The sequence below is a fragment of the Plecotus auritus genome, assembly GCF_963455305.1.
Source record: "Plecotus auritus genome assembly, chromosome: 3".
NCBI lineage: Eukaryota > Metazoa > Chordata > Mammalia > Chiroptera > Vespertilionidae > Plecotus > Plecotus auritus.
In genome coordinates this window covers 34,463,587-34,478,695 of record NC_137772.1, presented here as the reverse complement: position 1 = coordinate 34,478,695, position 15,109 = coordinate 34,463,587, and the positions used below count along the sequence as shown (strand labels likewise).

Here is a 15,109-nt window from a genome sequence, read left to right as displayed (position 1 = left end):
GAGTGAGATGGGGACACATTGGAGAGTTCTGAAGAGAGGCGATTTTACTTCAGTTCTGAAAAGATCACTCACTGAGTGCTGTGTTAAGGATGGACTGTATAAGGGCAAGGGCGAAGCTGAGAGTTCATTTAGGAGGCTTTCCAGTGATTTCGGAAAGCAATGGTGTGGCTCAGCCAAAGGTGGTAGAAGTTGAGGTGATGAGAGTGGCTAATTTCAGTCAACATTAAAGAAAGTTCGATTGGAGTTTCCTGATGGAAATGTGGTGTGAGAGAAAGAAAAGACTTCAAAATGACTCCAAGTATTCTTTGCTTGAACAACTGGAGTGATGAAGTTGGCATCAAATGAGATAGAGAAGGCTGAAGGTGGAGCTTAGAGCAGGAAAGATCTAATCAGTTCTGGAAATATAAAGTTAGAAGTGCCTCTTAGCCATCTTCATGGAGATGTTGAATTTGTGGTTGGATATTGCAGTCTGAGATTCATGAAATGTCTGGACTGAAGAAACAATTTGGGGAACATTAGCATATAGGTGATCTTGAAAACTCCTGCCCCGGATGAAATCATGAATTAATATAGCAGGAAAGAAGATTTGGGACTATGTCTTGGAGCTTAGGCAAAAGAGGAAGACCCAGAAATGAGATGAGAAGGAACACCTCCCAAAGTAGGAGGGAAACCAAGAGAATGAGATGTCCTGGGAGCCAAGTGAAAAAAGTATGATGAAGACGAGAATAAGATAGATTATTAAATATGCTGAAAGGGTCAAGTAAATACAGATGACAAATTCGCTATTGGACTTGGTAACATGGAGGTCATTGGTCTTCTCATCTAGGGTAGTTTCAGTGCAGTGGTTGGGTCAAAATCCAGTTTACAGTGGGCTATTTAATTAATAGTTCATTTAACACATGCAATACACTAATGCCTTAACACATTGTAGAAACCCAATAGAGACTTTGTTTCTTTGTTTGGCAGAAGATATTACAACTTTACATACATTTTAAAAAATCATTGTTAAATGACACTAATGTATTATGCTTCAAACACTGTTGAATAAAGGGACCTGCCATTGTTCAGTAGGAAAGCTATTGAAATAATCAATATAGAGTAATAGACCACTCTCATTTCAAACCATCTTCAATTTTGACATTCACATAAATATTGCTAATAAGTTTTCTGTAATAACAATCTTTGGGTGATCATCTTTGAGCTTTTTACAATGAGAATAACAATGAATGGAAAGTTAGAAAGTTGTCCATTGGAGGTCAGAGTATTTAGCAAGTGACAGTTACATTTGATTCTTAGATCTGAATTGGTTAGTCTGTTATGTTAATGACTGCCATCCCTGGAGTTGCCTTTCTGTAAGACACATGTATTTTGTGCTTTCCTGTCTATTGTTGGTGATACATAAGACACTTTTGTCCTTAGACTGATTTCTATATCCTGAGTTGGAGGGTCAATTGTGGTTCAAAATTAGGTATAATTTTCCACACTGTTAAATTGCTGTGCAAAAATAGATGCAATTATCAACAAAAGACTCAATGGAATAAACTTCTAGTAAGATGGTTTTTATGTTGTCTTTTCTTCCTTTTTTAGAATAAACACTAAAATAACCAATTATATTGCAGCTCTTTTAAAAAGATCTCTTAGTTTGCATTAATATTCTTCTGAAAAGAAAACAGAAGCCTTAGAAAAGGATACAGTCCAAAAAAGCCATGTTATAGAGCACATAAAAATTAGTTCTTGAGTTTGAATGTATATATGCTCTTGGAAAATACTACTGTAATAATTAGCATATATACCACAAAGATGTTGGCTGGTTCTTCACTGTTTTATTATAGAATTTGATGTATCACATCTGGCCTTGATACATATGGGTTGTTGGAAAACCATTACTCATGATATGTAAATATCAAGCAATCTTATTTTTGTTTCTCTTTGTGATATCGGGAGTGTTGGTTCATCGCTTACTTCTGGACAAAGACAATAGCCAGTGCATGAGTTTTCTGGTCTTTTTTAGGGAAGACAGCTTTTATGATTACTTTATGTCACAAAACATAGCCTCAATTTAGAGATCAGAATGTCCAGCCCAATGTAATATTTAAAACTCCCAACTTGAATAAAGTCCAGGCTCATTGATCTTTTTAATGCCATATTCCCCTTTAATCATATGGTGTAGCTCATGAGTCCCTTGCCAATGTAATACTTTTATGTAATACAAAATGGTGCATAGAATTACATAGAAAGCCAGTGATGTTGAAATATAGTAATCATAATATTGACATTAAATTTGTTATATGTAATGTTTGTGCTTCTTTATTAATTAATACACTAAGTAACAGATCTAATGATTACCATGATTTTACAGTAGAGGTGGATATGGGTGATATTTGCTATAATATTAATGTGATATGAAAATATTTTTTCTGATAATTTTCTCTTCTTAATTGTTTTAACTGCAAAATAAATCATGTAGTTACTTAATAACCTAATTTAAATTGGGTTGGACAGTTTACTTAGAAAGAAAGGCTACTGCCTTAGAAATAGGAATCACCACATCTGAAAAATCTGAAAGGTGCTCCAAACCCTGAGCTCATCTCATCGCTGTAGTTCCCGAGGCCTCATTTCTGAACTTCAAGTTGCATTGAGAAACCAAGCTGGGAGAATGTCAGAACAATAGCTGCATAATCATTTTAAAGCTTGTCAGGATTCATTATTCCTCTCCAGTTCCTGTCCCTTTTATGTGTATAAAAGCATCACAGGATCACATTTTCTGTTGTCATTTGTATCTTTGAATTGCTTTCCTGTAACACCAAATGCAGTGCTAGTATTTTAGAGCTAGTCAGTACATGTTTGACTTCTGGACAAGTAGTGATAAAGTATTGAATTATTATATTTTGTATTTAAAAGTATTCGTATTATAGTAGAAAGGTACATTAGAGAGGAAAATAGGAATTACATGAAAAAGTGTACCTTGTCAGAGTTAGAAGAAAAATAATACATAATTAACCCATAAGCCTTTTTCAAACAATGATGACATTCATTTGTACCAAATAAAACAAAGTATATATGTTTCTTTTATTAGTCTGTGTATTTTAGGTTCAATACTTTATTAAATTGCTCTCTTTAACCCACTGAATAAACTACTGATGTTGCTGCTTTTTAAAGATAAATAACAAAATTTCTCTTTGTTGCAGTTACATATGGCATGTGCCAGTGGTTACAAGGAGGTTGTGTCTCTCCTCCTGGAACATGGGGGAGACCTCAACGCAGTGGATAATCAGTACTGGACCCCACTTCACTTGGCAGCAAAGTATGGCCAGGTAAGTGAGTTCCTGAGCTATTTTTATAAATTATTTTATGATCAATGAATCCTTTTATATTAACTTTATTTCAAATTATGTGCTAATCATTATGTAATCTGACTTTTAATGGTATGGTCTTACTAAACAAATAGTTTTATGAATGAAAGAAATAAAATATGTACTTTTAAAAGGACAAATAATAACATATGTTCCTTAGGACTCAGCATACTGGCATACTGCATATTCTACTCAAAATCATTCGAGAAATGATAAAAAAAATAAATATCCTTTATAATATGGACTTAACACAGTGTTCTTAATATTATATAGTTCTTATAAGTTTACTGTTTCATGAGTCTGTAATAATTCTGTTTGTTTTCTACAGTTAGTAGATGTAAAGTAAAATTACATTTTACATTTTATTTTTCTCCATAAATTATATTTCATTTTAACGAATGAGGGATGGGTAGCAGAGTTCTTTCTCTGAATTGACTTTTTGCTATAGCTAATACATCTAAGATACTATTGCACAAATTCATTTTCACTAGGCACCCTTATATCCTGAAGAAGGAGCAAAATCACAGTCAGATAAATTGTGTCTTGGAGAGAGAGAGAGACATGTTTTATGTATCCATGACAAAAGATAAAGGCGTATATTAAACTAATAAAACAGGTTAGCTATATAGTAAAAATACTTTTAACTGGTTTTAGTGATGAAAATAGATTTTTAAAAATGTTATTTTATGCTGTTATGTTTAACAATAAAAACATCATTCTCTGATTAACATATATGCCAGATGTGGTACCTGCTATGCCTCAGTGATATAAGGAACTTAAGCCCAGTTCTATTGCTACTTCCTTCTTAAAGCTTCCTGAAGTTTCCTGTCACACAAAAGTCATAAGATAGAAGAATCAGTGATTAAACAGGCAGAGAGAATTAGTGGATATCAGGAGTGTCACCCCATTTACCTATCACATTAGAAAAACTTCCAAACTTTGGGTTTTCTTTTATTTTTCAACTAGAGGCCCGATGCACAAAACTTGTGCAAGAGACGGCCTTCCTTCCCCTGGCTGCCGGCACTGGCTTCCCTCTGGCACCCGGGACCCGGGCTTCCCTAGCAGCCCCGACTTTGTCCGGAAGGTTGTCTGGTCTAATTAGCATATTAAGCTTTTATTATTATAGATTACAGTTTACATTCAATATTATTTTGTATTAGTTTCAGTGTACAGCACAGAGAGTGATATCCTTTACAAAATGTTTCCCCTGATACTTCCATTACCCTATAGGCACCACACATAGTTATTACAGTACTATTGCCTATATTTCCCATGCTGCACTTTACATCCCTGTGACTATTTTATCCTCCCAATCCCTTCACCTTTCACCCAGCTCCCAACTCCCCTCTCATCTGGGAAGCAAATGTCTATTGTCTGTATCTATGAATCTGTTTCTGTTTTGTTTGTTCATTTATATTGTTCTTTAGATTTTACATATAAGTGAAATCATATGGTATTTATCTCTCTCTGACTGATTTGTTTTATGTAGCATAATACCCTCTAGGTCCACCTATGCTGTCACAAATAGTTAAGATTTTTTCTGAAGTTTGGGGTTTTTAAATCTATGTTTTCAGCCTAAAGAAACATGGTATTGAAATTACATGGAAAATATGATTCAAAAGGTGCATTTGCTTTGGGAGATGCAGAGTAATTAAGATTGATGTTTTTATTACTACTTCTCCAGTGTGCCAGCTACATTTCCAACACTCGTCATTTATTAACATTAAGTGACTTAAGAAACTTTCCAATGGCTTTATTTTTTTAAACCCAGCTGCAAAATATTTGTCCCCAACTTTTAGAAACCATTATTCCTCACTTTTTTTTTTAATGTTTCCTATACTTTCTTCTATGTTCCAGACTCTCCCCACCACACAAACACACCTATATTTTAATCTGCCCAATGAAATGATTAAGCCAGCTTTGTTTGGAGAACTTCCATAGTCCCCTCTCCGGCTCTGAATCCTTAATAGTCCTTCTTCCACAGAGCCCCAGGGTCTTCAATTAGTGAGAATCATCAACACATCTGTTTACAGGGGAACTGTTACATAGCACAGAAGATGGTTGAGAATAAAGAAGGCAAATGCATCACTGAAGTATCAAAGAGCATGTGTCCTAGTCAATTGATCCAGCTGCTGGATTTGTACAGAGAGATGTTGAACATAATGTTTTCTAGCAATGGCCATTTATAGTGTGCAAATGAGTCAGATTTTTAAAACAATTTCACCTTTATCCTCTGCTTCTGTAGAAAACGAGTAGCCGTTAATTCTATATTTTATAAATTCTTATATATTTTAGTACAAAGGATAGGATCTGAAGATTATATATGTCTTTTCAGTTTTGCTCCATTAAACCTACTAGAATGGGTTCTTCACCAGAATGTAAGCTCCAGAACAGCAGAGATGTGATTTGTGTGGCCCACTGAGCCATCCCTGTGTCAGCAGAGTAACTGAAGGAATTAAATGGACAAATCAATCAACCAGGAACTGAAAGCAAAGTTCTACTGCTGAGAGTTAGAGTGAGGATTTAATGTTAGGATATATGACACCAGAATAAGAATATTCTTCCTCAATTCAAACTAAGGACATAACTAAGAGATTTATGTTAATAGAAGATTTTGAGTAAATTATATCTTGATTTTTTTTTGGTCAAGAATATACCATATGATATCTAGAATTATTTTAAAAATTCTTTACCCATAAAATACCACTTAATATTCATTTTGGAAATTATATTTTAGGAACAGTTTTTATTTGAATTATCAATTGTATGCATGGAAGATTTATAACTCTCTAAAGACATTTATAAATAAATGCATCTCAGTTGAGAAAAAAAACTTGATAAATGCTAACATTTTAGAAAGACTCATGGCATTTTTAGAGACATTCACAGCAACTTCAGTTTTTTATAAATATCTTATGAATATGAATACCTTTATGGAGAAGGTAGTTTATAATTTATAACAGTATTTACAGTATTTATTACTGTCATTTATACTTAGATGGCATATATATTTTAAAACTTCCCTTTATACATACATTAACTTTTTCATTGAGAACAAAGAAATACCTGTTTTTCTCTAAAACTGAGAACTGAATAAGTTATGTGAGCAACAATTCTTTGAAGAGTTGTTCATAAGATAAAATTTGATTCTAGCCTTGTACATATTTTAGTGTTGCTAATAGCATTGGAAATACTACATTAAAATATAAGAAAATAATTGTGAAATGATGAAATCTAAATATACTTCTCTTCAAAAGTACTTTATATCACACAACTCCTATATCTTAATGTTCAAAGGAGTCATTTGTATTCTCAAATACATTTTTACCTAAGTACATAAGAATTGAGATACATTTAGATTTTTTTCTTCAGATATTTCTTCTTTGCTTTGGAAAAAACAACACTGTCTGGTTTTCCTCCTGCCCCTCTGAGCACACAGTATTGACAAGCTCAGTGCTCTGTCCTAGGTTCTCTCTCTTCTCAATATTTATGTCTTTAGGAGTCTTCCTCCTACAGCTTCAAATACTCTGCATGTTCATGTCTCCCAAAGCCTCCTCTCCTCTCGTTTCTCTCCCAAGTTCCAGACGCAAGAGGACCACTGCCCAGACAGAGGGTAATCCCTGTCAACCTGCCTTCAAATGCAACTTGTATACAAAGAGAATGATCATCTTCTTTTTCCCATTTCCAATCTGTTGCCCTCTTCTCTATTTCATCATTTACTGGTCATTTTTCTTTTCTTATTTTTCCTCTTCTCACCCATATCTATTAAACCACTGAGCCCCAAAACTCTTACCTAGTAAATGGATTTGAGATATAATCAGTGTATCCTCGCTGCCTTTGAGGATGAGGGTATCCAGTGCTTCAGCATCTCTACATCAGGATTATCCTGCCAGCCTCCTAATAGAGCTCCCTGCCCCTCCCCCACGCTATTCTAAGTATAAAAATAATTAAACTATTTCAACTCAGCATCCTCTCCATTGCCGTTGATATGAAATGCCCACACCATAAAATAGTTTATGAGCCCAATGTGCCTGGACTTCTGCTTAACTCTCCAGCTCTAGTTCTCCTGCCTCCTCCCACCAGGTTAGAGGATGAAGCCAGAGTGAACTTCTTTCAGATTCTGTAATATGCCATCATGCACATCCTTTACATGTTCTTTGCTGTTCTTGAAAATGTTAAGTGGTCAAATCTGACCTAACTTTGCAGGACTACACTGTGAAGTTATGCTAATGCATTCTCATTTCTCCAACCTTATGTGCCCTTTGAAGCCATGAATGTGTATTATTTACTGATGAATCTTCAGTATCCAGCATGATGTTTCCTATTTCAATTATCTCTAATGTTTCAGACAAACCTGGTGAAACTTCTTTTGATGCATCAGGCAAATCCAAACCTTCTGAACTGCAATGAAGAGAAGGCCTCAGGTAGGTTATGAGCGTCCTGGGACCACTGAGCAGTCACTGTTTCCTTCCTGTGTCATATGTAAGTTGTTCATCATGAGTGTAGCTAGGAAATGAGAGTCAGCCTTTCTGAGAAGCTCTGTTGAAACCTTCCCAGTTTAATATGATTCACAATTCAGATGCCCTGATCCAGGACAAGGGGACATTAGAGAGCAGTTACGTTAATGGGTTACTGTGTTCTTCCTTACAATTTTCTTTCCAGGGCGGTGATTCCTGCAGTGTCATTACTTCAAAAGATTTTTTTTTTTGCTTTTGTTAGTTTCTCATCAGACCTAATGCATGCTTGTTCATTAGGGTATTTTTAATTAGTAACATAACAGTATTTTTTTCTGCACAGATATTTATACTGCTAGAAATAGAGACTAATATGCTAAGATAATTTAAAAGTTTAAAAAACTTAGTTTAATGTTATTTATTTAAAAAATATATTTTTGAAAATTTCTAAAGTTGTAATATATATATATATATATATAATTTTTATTTTTATTTTTATTTTTTTAGAGAGAGAGAGGAAAGAAGAGAAAGAGGAAGGAAGGGAGGGAGAGAAAGAGAAGGAGAGAGAAACATTGATTTGTTTTTCCACTTATTTATGCATTCATTGGTTGATTCTTGTATGTGCCCTGACCAGGAATTGACCCTGCAACCTTGGCATATCGGGATGACACTGTAACCGACTGAGCTACCCAGCCAGGGCTACAGTTCTTTTTACTAGTGTTCTTTTATATATTCATATATGTAGTTGAAAAATGGATGCAATGTTCATTTTTTAGCTTTTAGAAAATTTGACAACAATGCTACTACTCATAAATTACTTTAGTATATTAAAAGAAGAATTCTATCCTGACCAGTGTGGCTCCTTGGTTGAGTGTCCACCCATGAACTACAAAGTCACAGTTCAATTCCCAGTTAGGGCACATGCCCAGGTTTTGGGCTCAATTCCCAGTAGGGGGCATGCAGGAGGCAACCAGTTGATGATTCTCTCTCATCATTTTTGTTTTTATCCTTCTGTCTCTCTCTCTCCCTCTCTCTGAAATTAATAAAAACATATTTTAAAAAATAATTCTAAACAACAAAGAGAAAAGTCTAGTATAAGGAACAAAATAATATAAAAATTTTGATGGTAGTAATTGATCTGAATAACTTATATTTACTTATTCTTCTACCAGCCTCAAATTTCTTATTTGATATATTTTTTGGGAGGGAGTATTATTAATTGATAAACATCTAGTTTAAGTCAGGATGAGGGATTTGCTCTATTTCTCACATTATTGGAATTAAGTATTATTATTGAGTGTTTTTTTTATCTTTGCTAAAATAAACTGACGATTTAATAAACAGAACTAATAGCTTGACAGTGTCAAACATTAGAACAGGCTAATATTAATGATAGTGTAGTAATTTTAACATGAACAACAAAAAAGTATGTCTAATAAATATGAATCAATAGTTTTCTTCTATTTTTTAATAAATATATTTACCAGTATTTTGAAATATATCACACCCTCTGTTAACTCTAGTCTAGTTCTAACAGATCACAATTTCAAGTTCATATCCTTAGCTTCTTGCTCAGAGAAGGGAATAAATATGATTGACCCTTGATTGCATAGGCTCCCATCTGTCACACTTCATCTTTTAGGTCTAGTGTCAACTGTGCCAAACTGACATCCAAGGTAATGGACAGTTCTGGAGCCCTAGGGAATGAATAAATTCCTGGTCTAGACTCAGCCTGATCACCTCCAGCATAGTGTATGACGACTCAGACAATTTTGTCCCTGTTGGTCATGCTATGTCTACCATCAACGTAAACCCTTTTCTATGCCATGTTGGTCATGAGAGACACAATGATGTGATCATAGTAGACCCTCAATAAACATTTATTAATTGAATGAAAATATTTCTCTCACACACAAGTGACAAAAACCAATAATGCAGTGAGAGGTTAAAAATAAATGCAGGATATCCCAGCATCTTATCAAAGAGCAAGAAGAATGAACCAAATAAAACAATAGTGCAGAGAGAAGTGAACTTGACACATATTTTTACTGAACAAATGAAAATTATCACAGTGCCATATTAGGTTCTTGCTGTTTTGTGTTTCTTAAACTTGGAATGGACACATAAAAATTATCTGGGGAAATAAAATCAGTTTGTGGCATAGCTGTTAGGTGAGGCAGAAATAATCTCCCTAGGTAAAGAAACTGAGCAGCCTCCTACTCATTATATGATTATGATTTAACCTGAAGTAAATGATGATAAAATCCTGGTATAAATACTTTCCTGTGGTAGGTGAATTACTGCTTCCAGCCCATAAAACTACATAAGTCAAGTTTATAGAAAAAGATGGTCATGCAGTTTAGTTACGAGGGTTGAAAGGAGCAGGTGACTCCATAGGTTCCTAATAGTTATTAATGTGAATTTTTCTCAGGATTTATTGATTTCCAGTATCATTTGTTAATAAGTATAAGTTGATTAATTCCCATCTTTATTGCTGTCCAGATATGTTCAGATGTCACTGTTAATGTGTAATTTATAAGGAACTATAATAATTCATATTTCAGATAGAGAGGCTAGACACACTGTTTTAATACACAGCTATTTATTTGTATATCTACCCATTTAGTAAAATGTTTTAGAATTCTTACTACATGTTTTATAATAGCCCAGTCATTCTGAAGGTATAATATTTTTTATCATTTTGCTTCATATTCACCAAGATGAAGAGTTTCCTGACAATAAAATGACATTAAGTTCTCTCAAGCTTAGCTTCTCAATGATTTACATTTTACACATCATTCTTAGTGAAATTATTTTTATATGTTTTCATTTCAGTTATAATTAAATATGTCACTAATGTGAAAAAGACAGTATTTTTAAATGGCAGCACTGCGATTTTGTTCCTGGCATAAATATTTAATGTTTTTATTTTTGCTACATGTGCTGATAAATTTTAGCGTTTTCAGAACTATTGAAAGTAAATAGTTTTCTGTGGTTTCACTGTCCACTTTTTCTGATTTTCTTATTGGTTCATGTAGATATCGCTGCATCTGAGTTTATTGAGGAAATGCTGCTGAAAGCCGAAATTGCCTGGGAAGGAAAAATGGAAGAGCCTTTATCTGTGCCTACCTTAGCACAAGAGGAACCCTATGAAGAGATCCTTCGTGACCTGCCAGCTCTTTCCAGTAAGCTGTAAGTGCCTTCTTCATACAAGAAGAAAGCCATAGACCTGGTTCTCTGCTGACTTAGTTATTCTCATTTGTCTTCCCCTCTAATCACTAGTCATTCATTCTGGAGTCAATATTAAGCCTATCTCTCAACTGAAAGCTAGAAAATTGAAGCTACATGTTAATATATTTATCAAAAGATACATGTTGACAATCACGAGTTTAGCCTACTCTTATGAATATGCTCTGATTTTGTAAAACATTACTATTTCAGTAATTAGATATATTTGTCACCATGAGATCAGAGATAATATTTTAAAGACACTCCATGTTTTTTAGCTAAACGGGTACGTAAGGTTTTCAATGACCCATATGGCTAAATTTCCTAAGGTAGGAAATATAAATATTCATTTTTTTCTCTCTAAAGTGTAAGACCAATGATTTTTTGTTGTTGTCTAAAATATCTCCTAAATACGAACACATGCTGCAAGGGGGATATACCTTAAAAACATCATGCTAAATGGACAAAGTGAGAAACAAAAGTCCATATATGATATGATCCCATTGATATGAAAAGTCCAGAATTCTCAAATCCATGAAAACAGTAAGCATATTAGTATTTTCCAGGTGTGGGCTGAAGGGGTAAAGAGGAGTGTCTCTGAATGGATGTGAATCTTTGGAAATGATGGAAATGTTCTGGAAGTAGGTGGTTACACAAACCTGTGAATATAAAAAGCAGAGAAGTGTACACTTTAAAAACGTGTATTTTGTGCTCTGTGAATTATATATCAACAAAAGAAATAAACACATAAAGCAAAAAGATAAAATATAATTCAGGTTGAAAGCAAAATCTGCTGTGCACAACCAGTGAGACCTTGAGGCAGTTACCTCCTTGTATAAACACGTTTCTTTTCTGACAGTGGCGATTATGTCTAATACGTATTTGGGATATTTGAGGGGACCTTGACTAAATAGCACTATCTAGTTTCTGGACAATTGGAGAAATAATCAAAGAGAAAAATGGATTCCAAATCACACCTACTCAATGATAGAGGGTACATGGGAGGACATAGCTACATGTGGCAGCTGAAAGGGTTTGTGAGTATATTCCATTGTTAGGCAGCTCTACCAACAAGGCACTTAGAAACCAGACCAGGCCTCCCAAGGGAGGGACTCCCAGACCAGGTAACAGTGTGGAGGAAGAGGAAGAGCTGTGCTCTCTGCAGGAAGGCTTGCTGCAAGAAGAAGGAGACAGGGACTGAGGAGAAATTCTTCCCAGATTCAGACAATTCATTCTGCTTCATAAATGTAGAAGGAGGCTCATAATTACCATGGCTCCATTTCTCTTCCTGGGAATTTGAAAAGATGCTGCCTACAGACATGCCCCAAGGCTGTTATAATGAATACGTGAGCTCAAAGAGGAAAAATCTTATTTTAGAGCCTGTTCCATCTCGCTGGCATTCAAAAACACTTTTAGTTTAAAATTAATCTAGATAAATCAGAGGCTAAATCCATATGTAAACACACTGACCTCTACTTAATACTAAGATATATTCATTATTGGATTGGATTGTTGTTTTGATCCTCACCGAGGATATGTTTTATTGACTTGAGAGATAGAGAAAAACATCTATGTGAGGGAGAAACATCAATCAGTTGCCTCTAGTATGTGCACCAACCAGGGTTCAAACCGCAACCTAGGTATGTGCTTTGATTGGAAATGGAACCCACAACCAACTGATGCTTCAACCAGCTGAGCCACCCTACCAGGACTGGATTGTATTTTTATAACTTTGTTGTAAATTTTTATGTCAGACACTATACTAAGAACATTCATGGGTTATCTTATTCCATGTTCTAAGCTTTATTTTGTGTGATAAATCATGAATTAGCCAGAATAAGGACATCACTTTTACTGTGTCTCACCATTATTAGTAAATGTCTTTCTTTATTTTAATATATAATTAATAGGATATTCCTATATTATTGGATTATCACATATTTCATGTTTCTAATCTCTCTTCTATCCAGTGAACAGTATTATGGTCTTTATTTGTTGCCTTATTTTCAAGTTCATGTCTCAAATGAGCAGGTTAGATTTAACTCCAAAATTCTTCCAAGTATAATATTCCCTATCTGGTCTCTATTTGTAAAGCTTGTAGGTTTCCTCTCTCAGCTTTAAATTTACAACAACTGTTCTCATATTTGACTGCTGTTCCCTACTGCATTCTTTCTTTCCTGCTGACTGGGTGCCTCCTGTCTGTGCCTAAACACTGTTATTGCTGCTACGGAACCAGCTGCTGCTGAATATACCCTTTGGTATTTGAACATAGAAATGCTCTCCTAGGGTTTTTAATCATGGAGAAGTTCTGATATGTGCTAACTTTTTTTCTAATTTTCTATTTCATGGAGTTGTTGAGTTGGAAGTCACAAAAAATCTGCACAATGCCTAAATAGATTAATTTACTAAACAATTGTGGGTTTGCACTTATTAATATTAACTAATGATAATTTATAATAACAACAATAAAAGCTTTTTGTTTGCGGTTAGAAGGTGTCAGGACTTGTGCAAAGTGGTTTACATGGATAATGCCATTTAACCCTCAACACATTACCTGAAAGTACTATCACTGTCCTTTTTATATCACTGTCTGGTGCTCAGACTTTAGTGACCTGAGTCAACACACACAAATATACCCAACCTTACACTGTTTCTGTGAGAAGGACATTTTCTTTTTTCCTTTTTTTATTGTTTAAGGTATTATATGTGTCCTTATCCCCCCATTGCGTCCCCCCACTACTGCCCCCACTCATGCCCTAACCCCCTTGGTGTCTGTGTCCTATGGTTAGGCTTATATGCATGCATACAAGTCCTTTGGTTGATCTCTTCCCCTAACCCCTCCCTCCCTTGCCTTCCGGCTCCAATAGCATTGATGGAGTTTGACAGTCTGTTTCATGCTTATCTGTTTCTGGATCTGTTTTTATTCATCAGTTTATGTTGTTCATTGTAATCCACAAATGAGTGAGAGCCTGTGATATTTATCTTTCTCTGACTGACTTATTTCGCTTAACATAATGCTCTCCAGCTCCATCCATGCTGTTGCAAATGGTAGGAGATCCTTCCTTTTTATAGCAGTGTAGTATTCCATTGTGTAGATGTACCACAGTTTTCTAATCCACTCATCTGCTGATGGGCACTTAGGCTGTTTCCAAATCTTAGCTATGGTGAATTGTGCTGCTATGAATATAGGGGTGCATATATTCTTTCTGACTGATGTTTCTAGTTTCTTGGGCCATATTTCTAGAAGTGGGATCACTGATCAAATGGGAGTTCCATTTTTAGTTTTTTTGAGGAAACTCCATACTGTTCTCCACAGTGGCTGCACCAGTCTGCATTCCCACCAGCAGTGCACTAGGGTTCCTTTTTTTCTCCGCATCTTCGCCAGCACTTGTCCTTTGTTGATTTGTTGATGATAGCCATTCTAACAGGTGTGAGATGGTACCTCATTGTTGTTTTGATTTGCATCTCTCGGATGATTAGTGACTTTGAGCATGTTTTCATATGTCTCTCAGCCTTGCTTATGACCTCTTTAAAAAAGTATCTGTTTAGGTCTGTTGCCCATTTTTGATTGGGTTGTTTATCTTCCTTTTGTTAAGTTGTATGAATTCCCTGTAAATGTTGGAGATTAAACCCTTATTGGAGATAACATTGGCAAATATGTTCGCCCATGCAGTGGGCTTTCTTGTTGTTTTGTTGATGGTTTCTTTTGCTGTGAGAAGGGCCTTTTTATTTGTGATTCTAAAAGTTCTGATTTGGCTTTATTTATTTATTTATTTATTTTTTTAAAGGTTTCTCAGAAAACACCCTTGAGGATGGTCTTTTTTTTTTTTTTTTTTAAAACATATTTTATTGATATTTTACAGAGAGGAAGGGAGAGGGATAGAGAGCTAGAAACATCGATGAGAGAGAAACATCGATCAGCTGCCTCCTGCACACCCCCCACTGGGGATGTGCCCGCAACCCAGGTACATGCCCTTGACCGGAATCGAACCCGGGACCCCTCAGTCCGCAGGCCGACGCTCTATCCACTGAGCCAAACCGGTTTTGGCTGATTTGGCTTTAAAGAGGAAATTG

General features: G+C 35.2%; 1 protein-coding gene across 1 annotated transcript in view; it reads left to right on the top strand.

The window, feature by feature from the left end:
* MYO16 (myosin XVI) overlaps positions 1-15,109 on the top strand; it is a 435,293-nt gene that overhangs the window by 76,557 nt on the left and 343,627 nt on the right. The window contains exons 7-9 of the mRNA XM_080660342.1: positions 3,189-3,314; positions 7,702-7,777; positions 10,846-10,999. Of these exons, the coding sequence (XP_080516468.1) occupies positions 3,189-3,314; positions 7,702-7,777; positions 10,846-10,999 (356 nt within the window). The remainder of the gene's footprint in view (positions 1-3,188; positions 3,315-7,701; positions 7,778-10,845; positions 11,000-15,109) is intronic.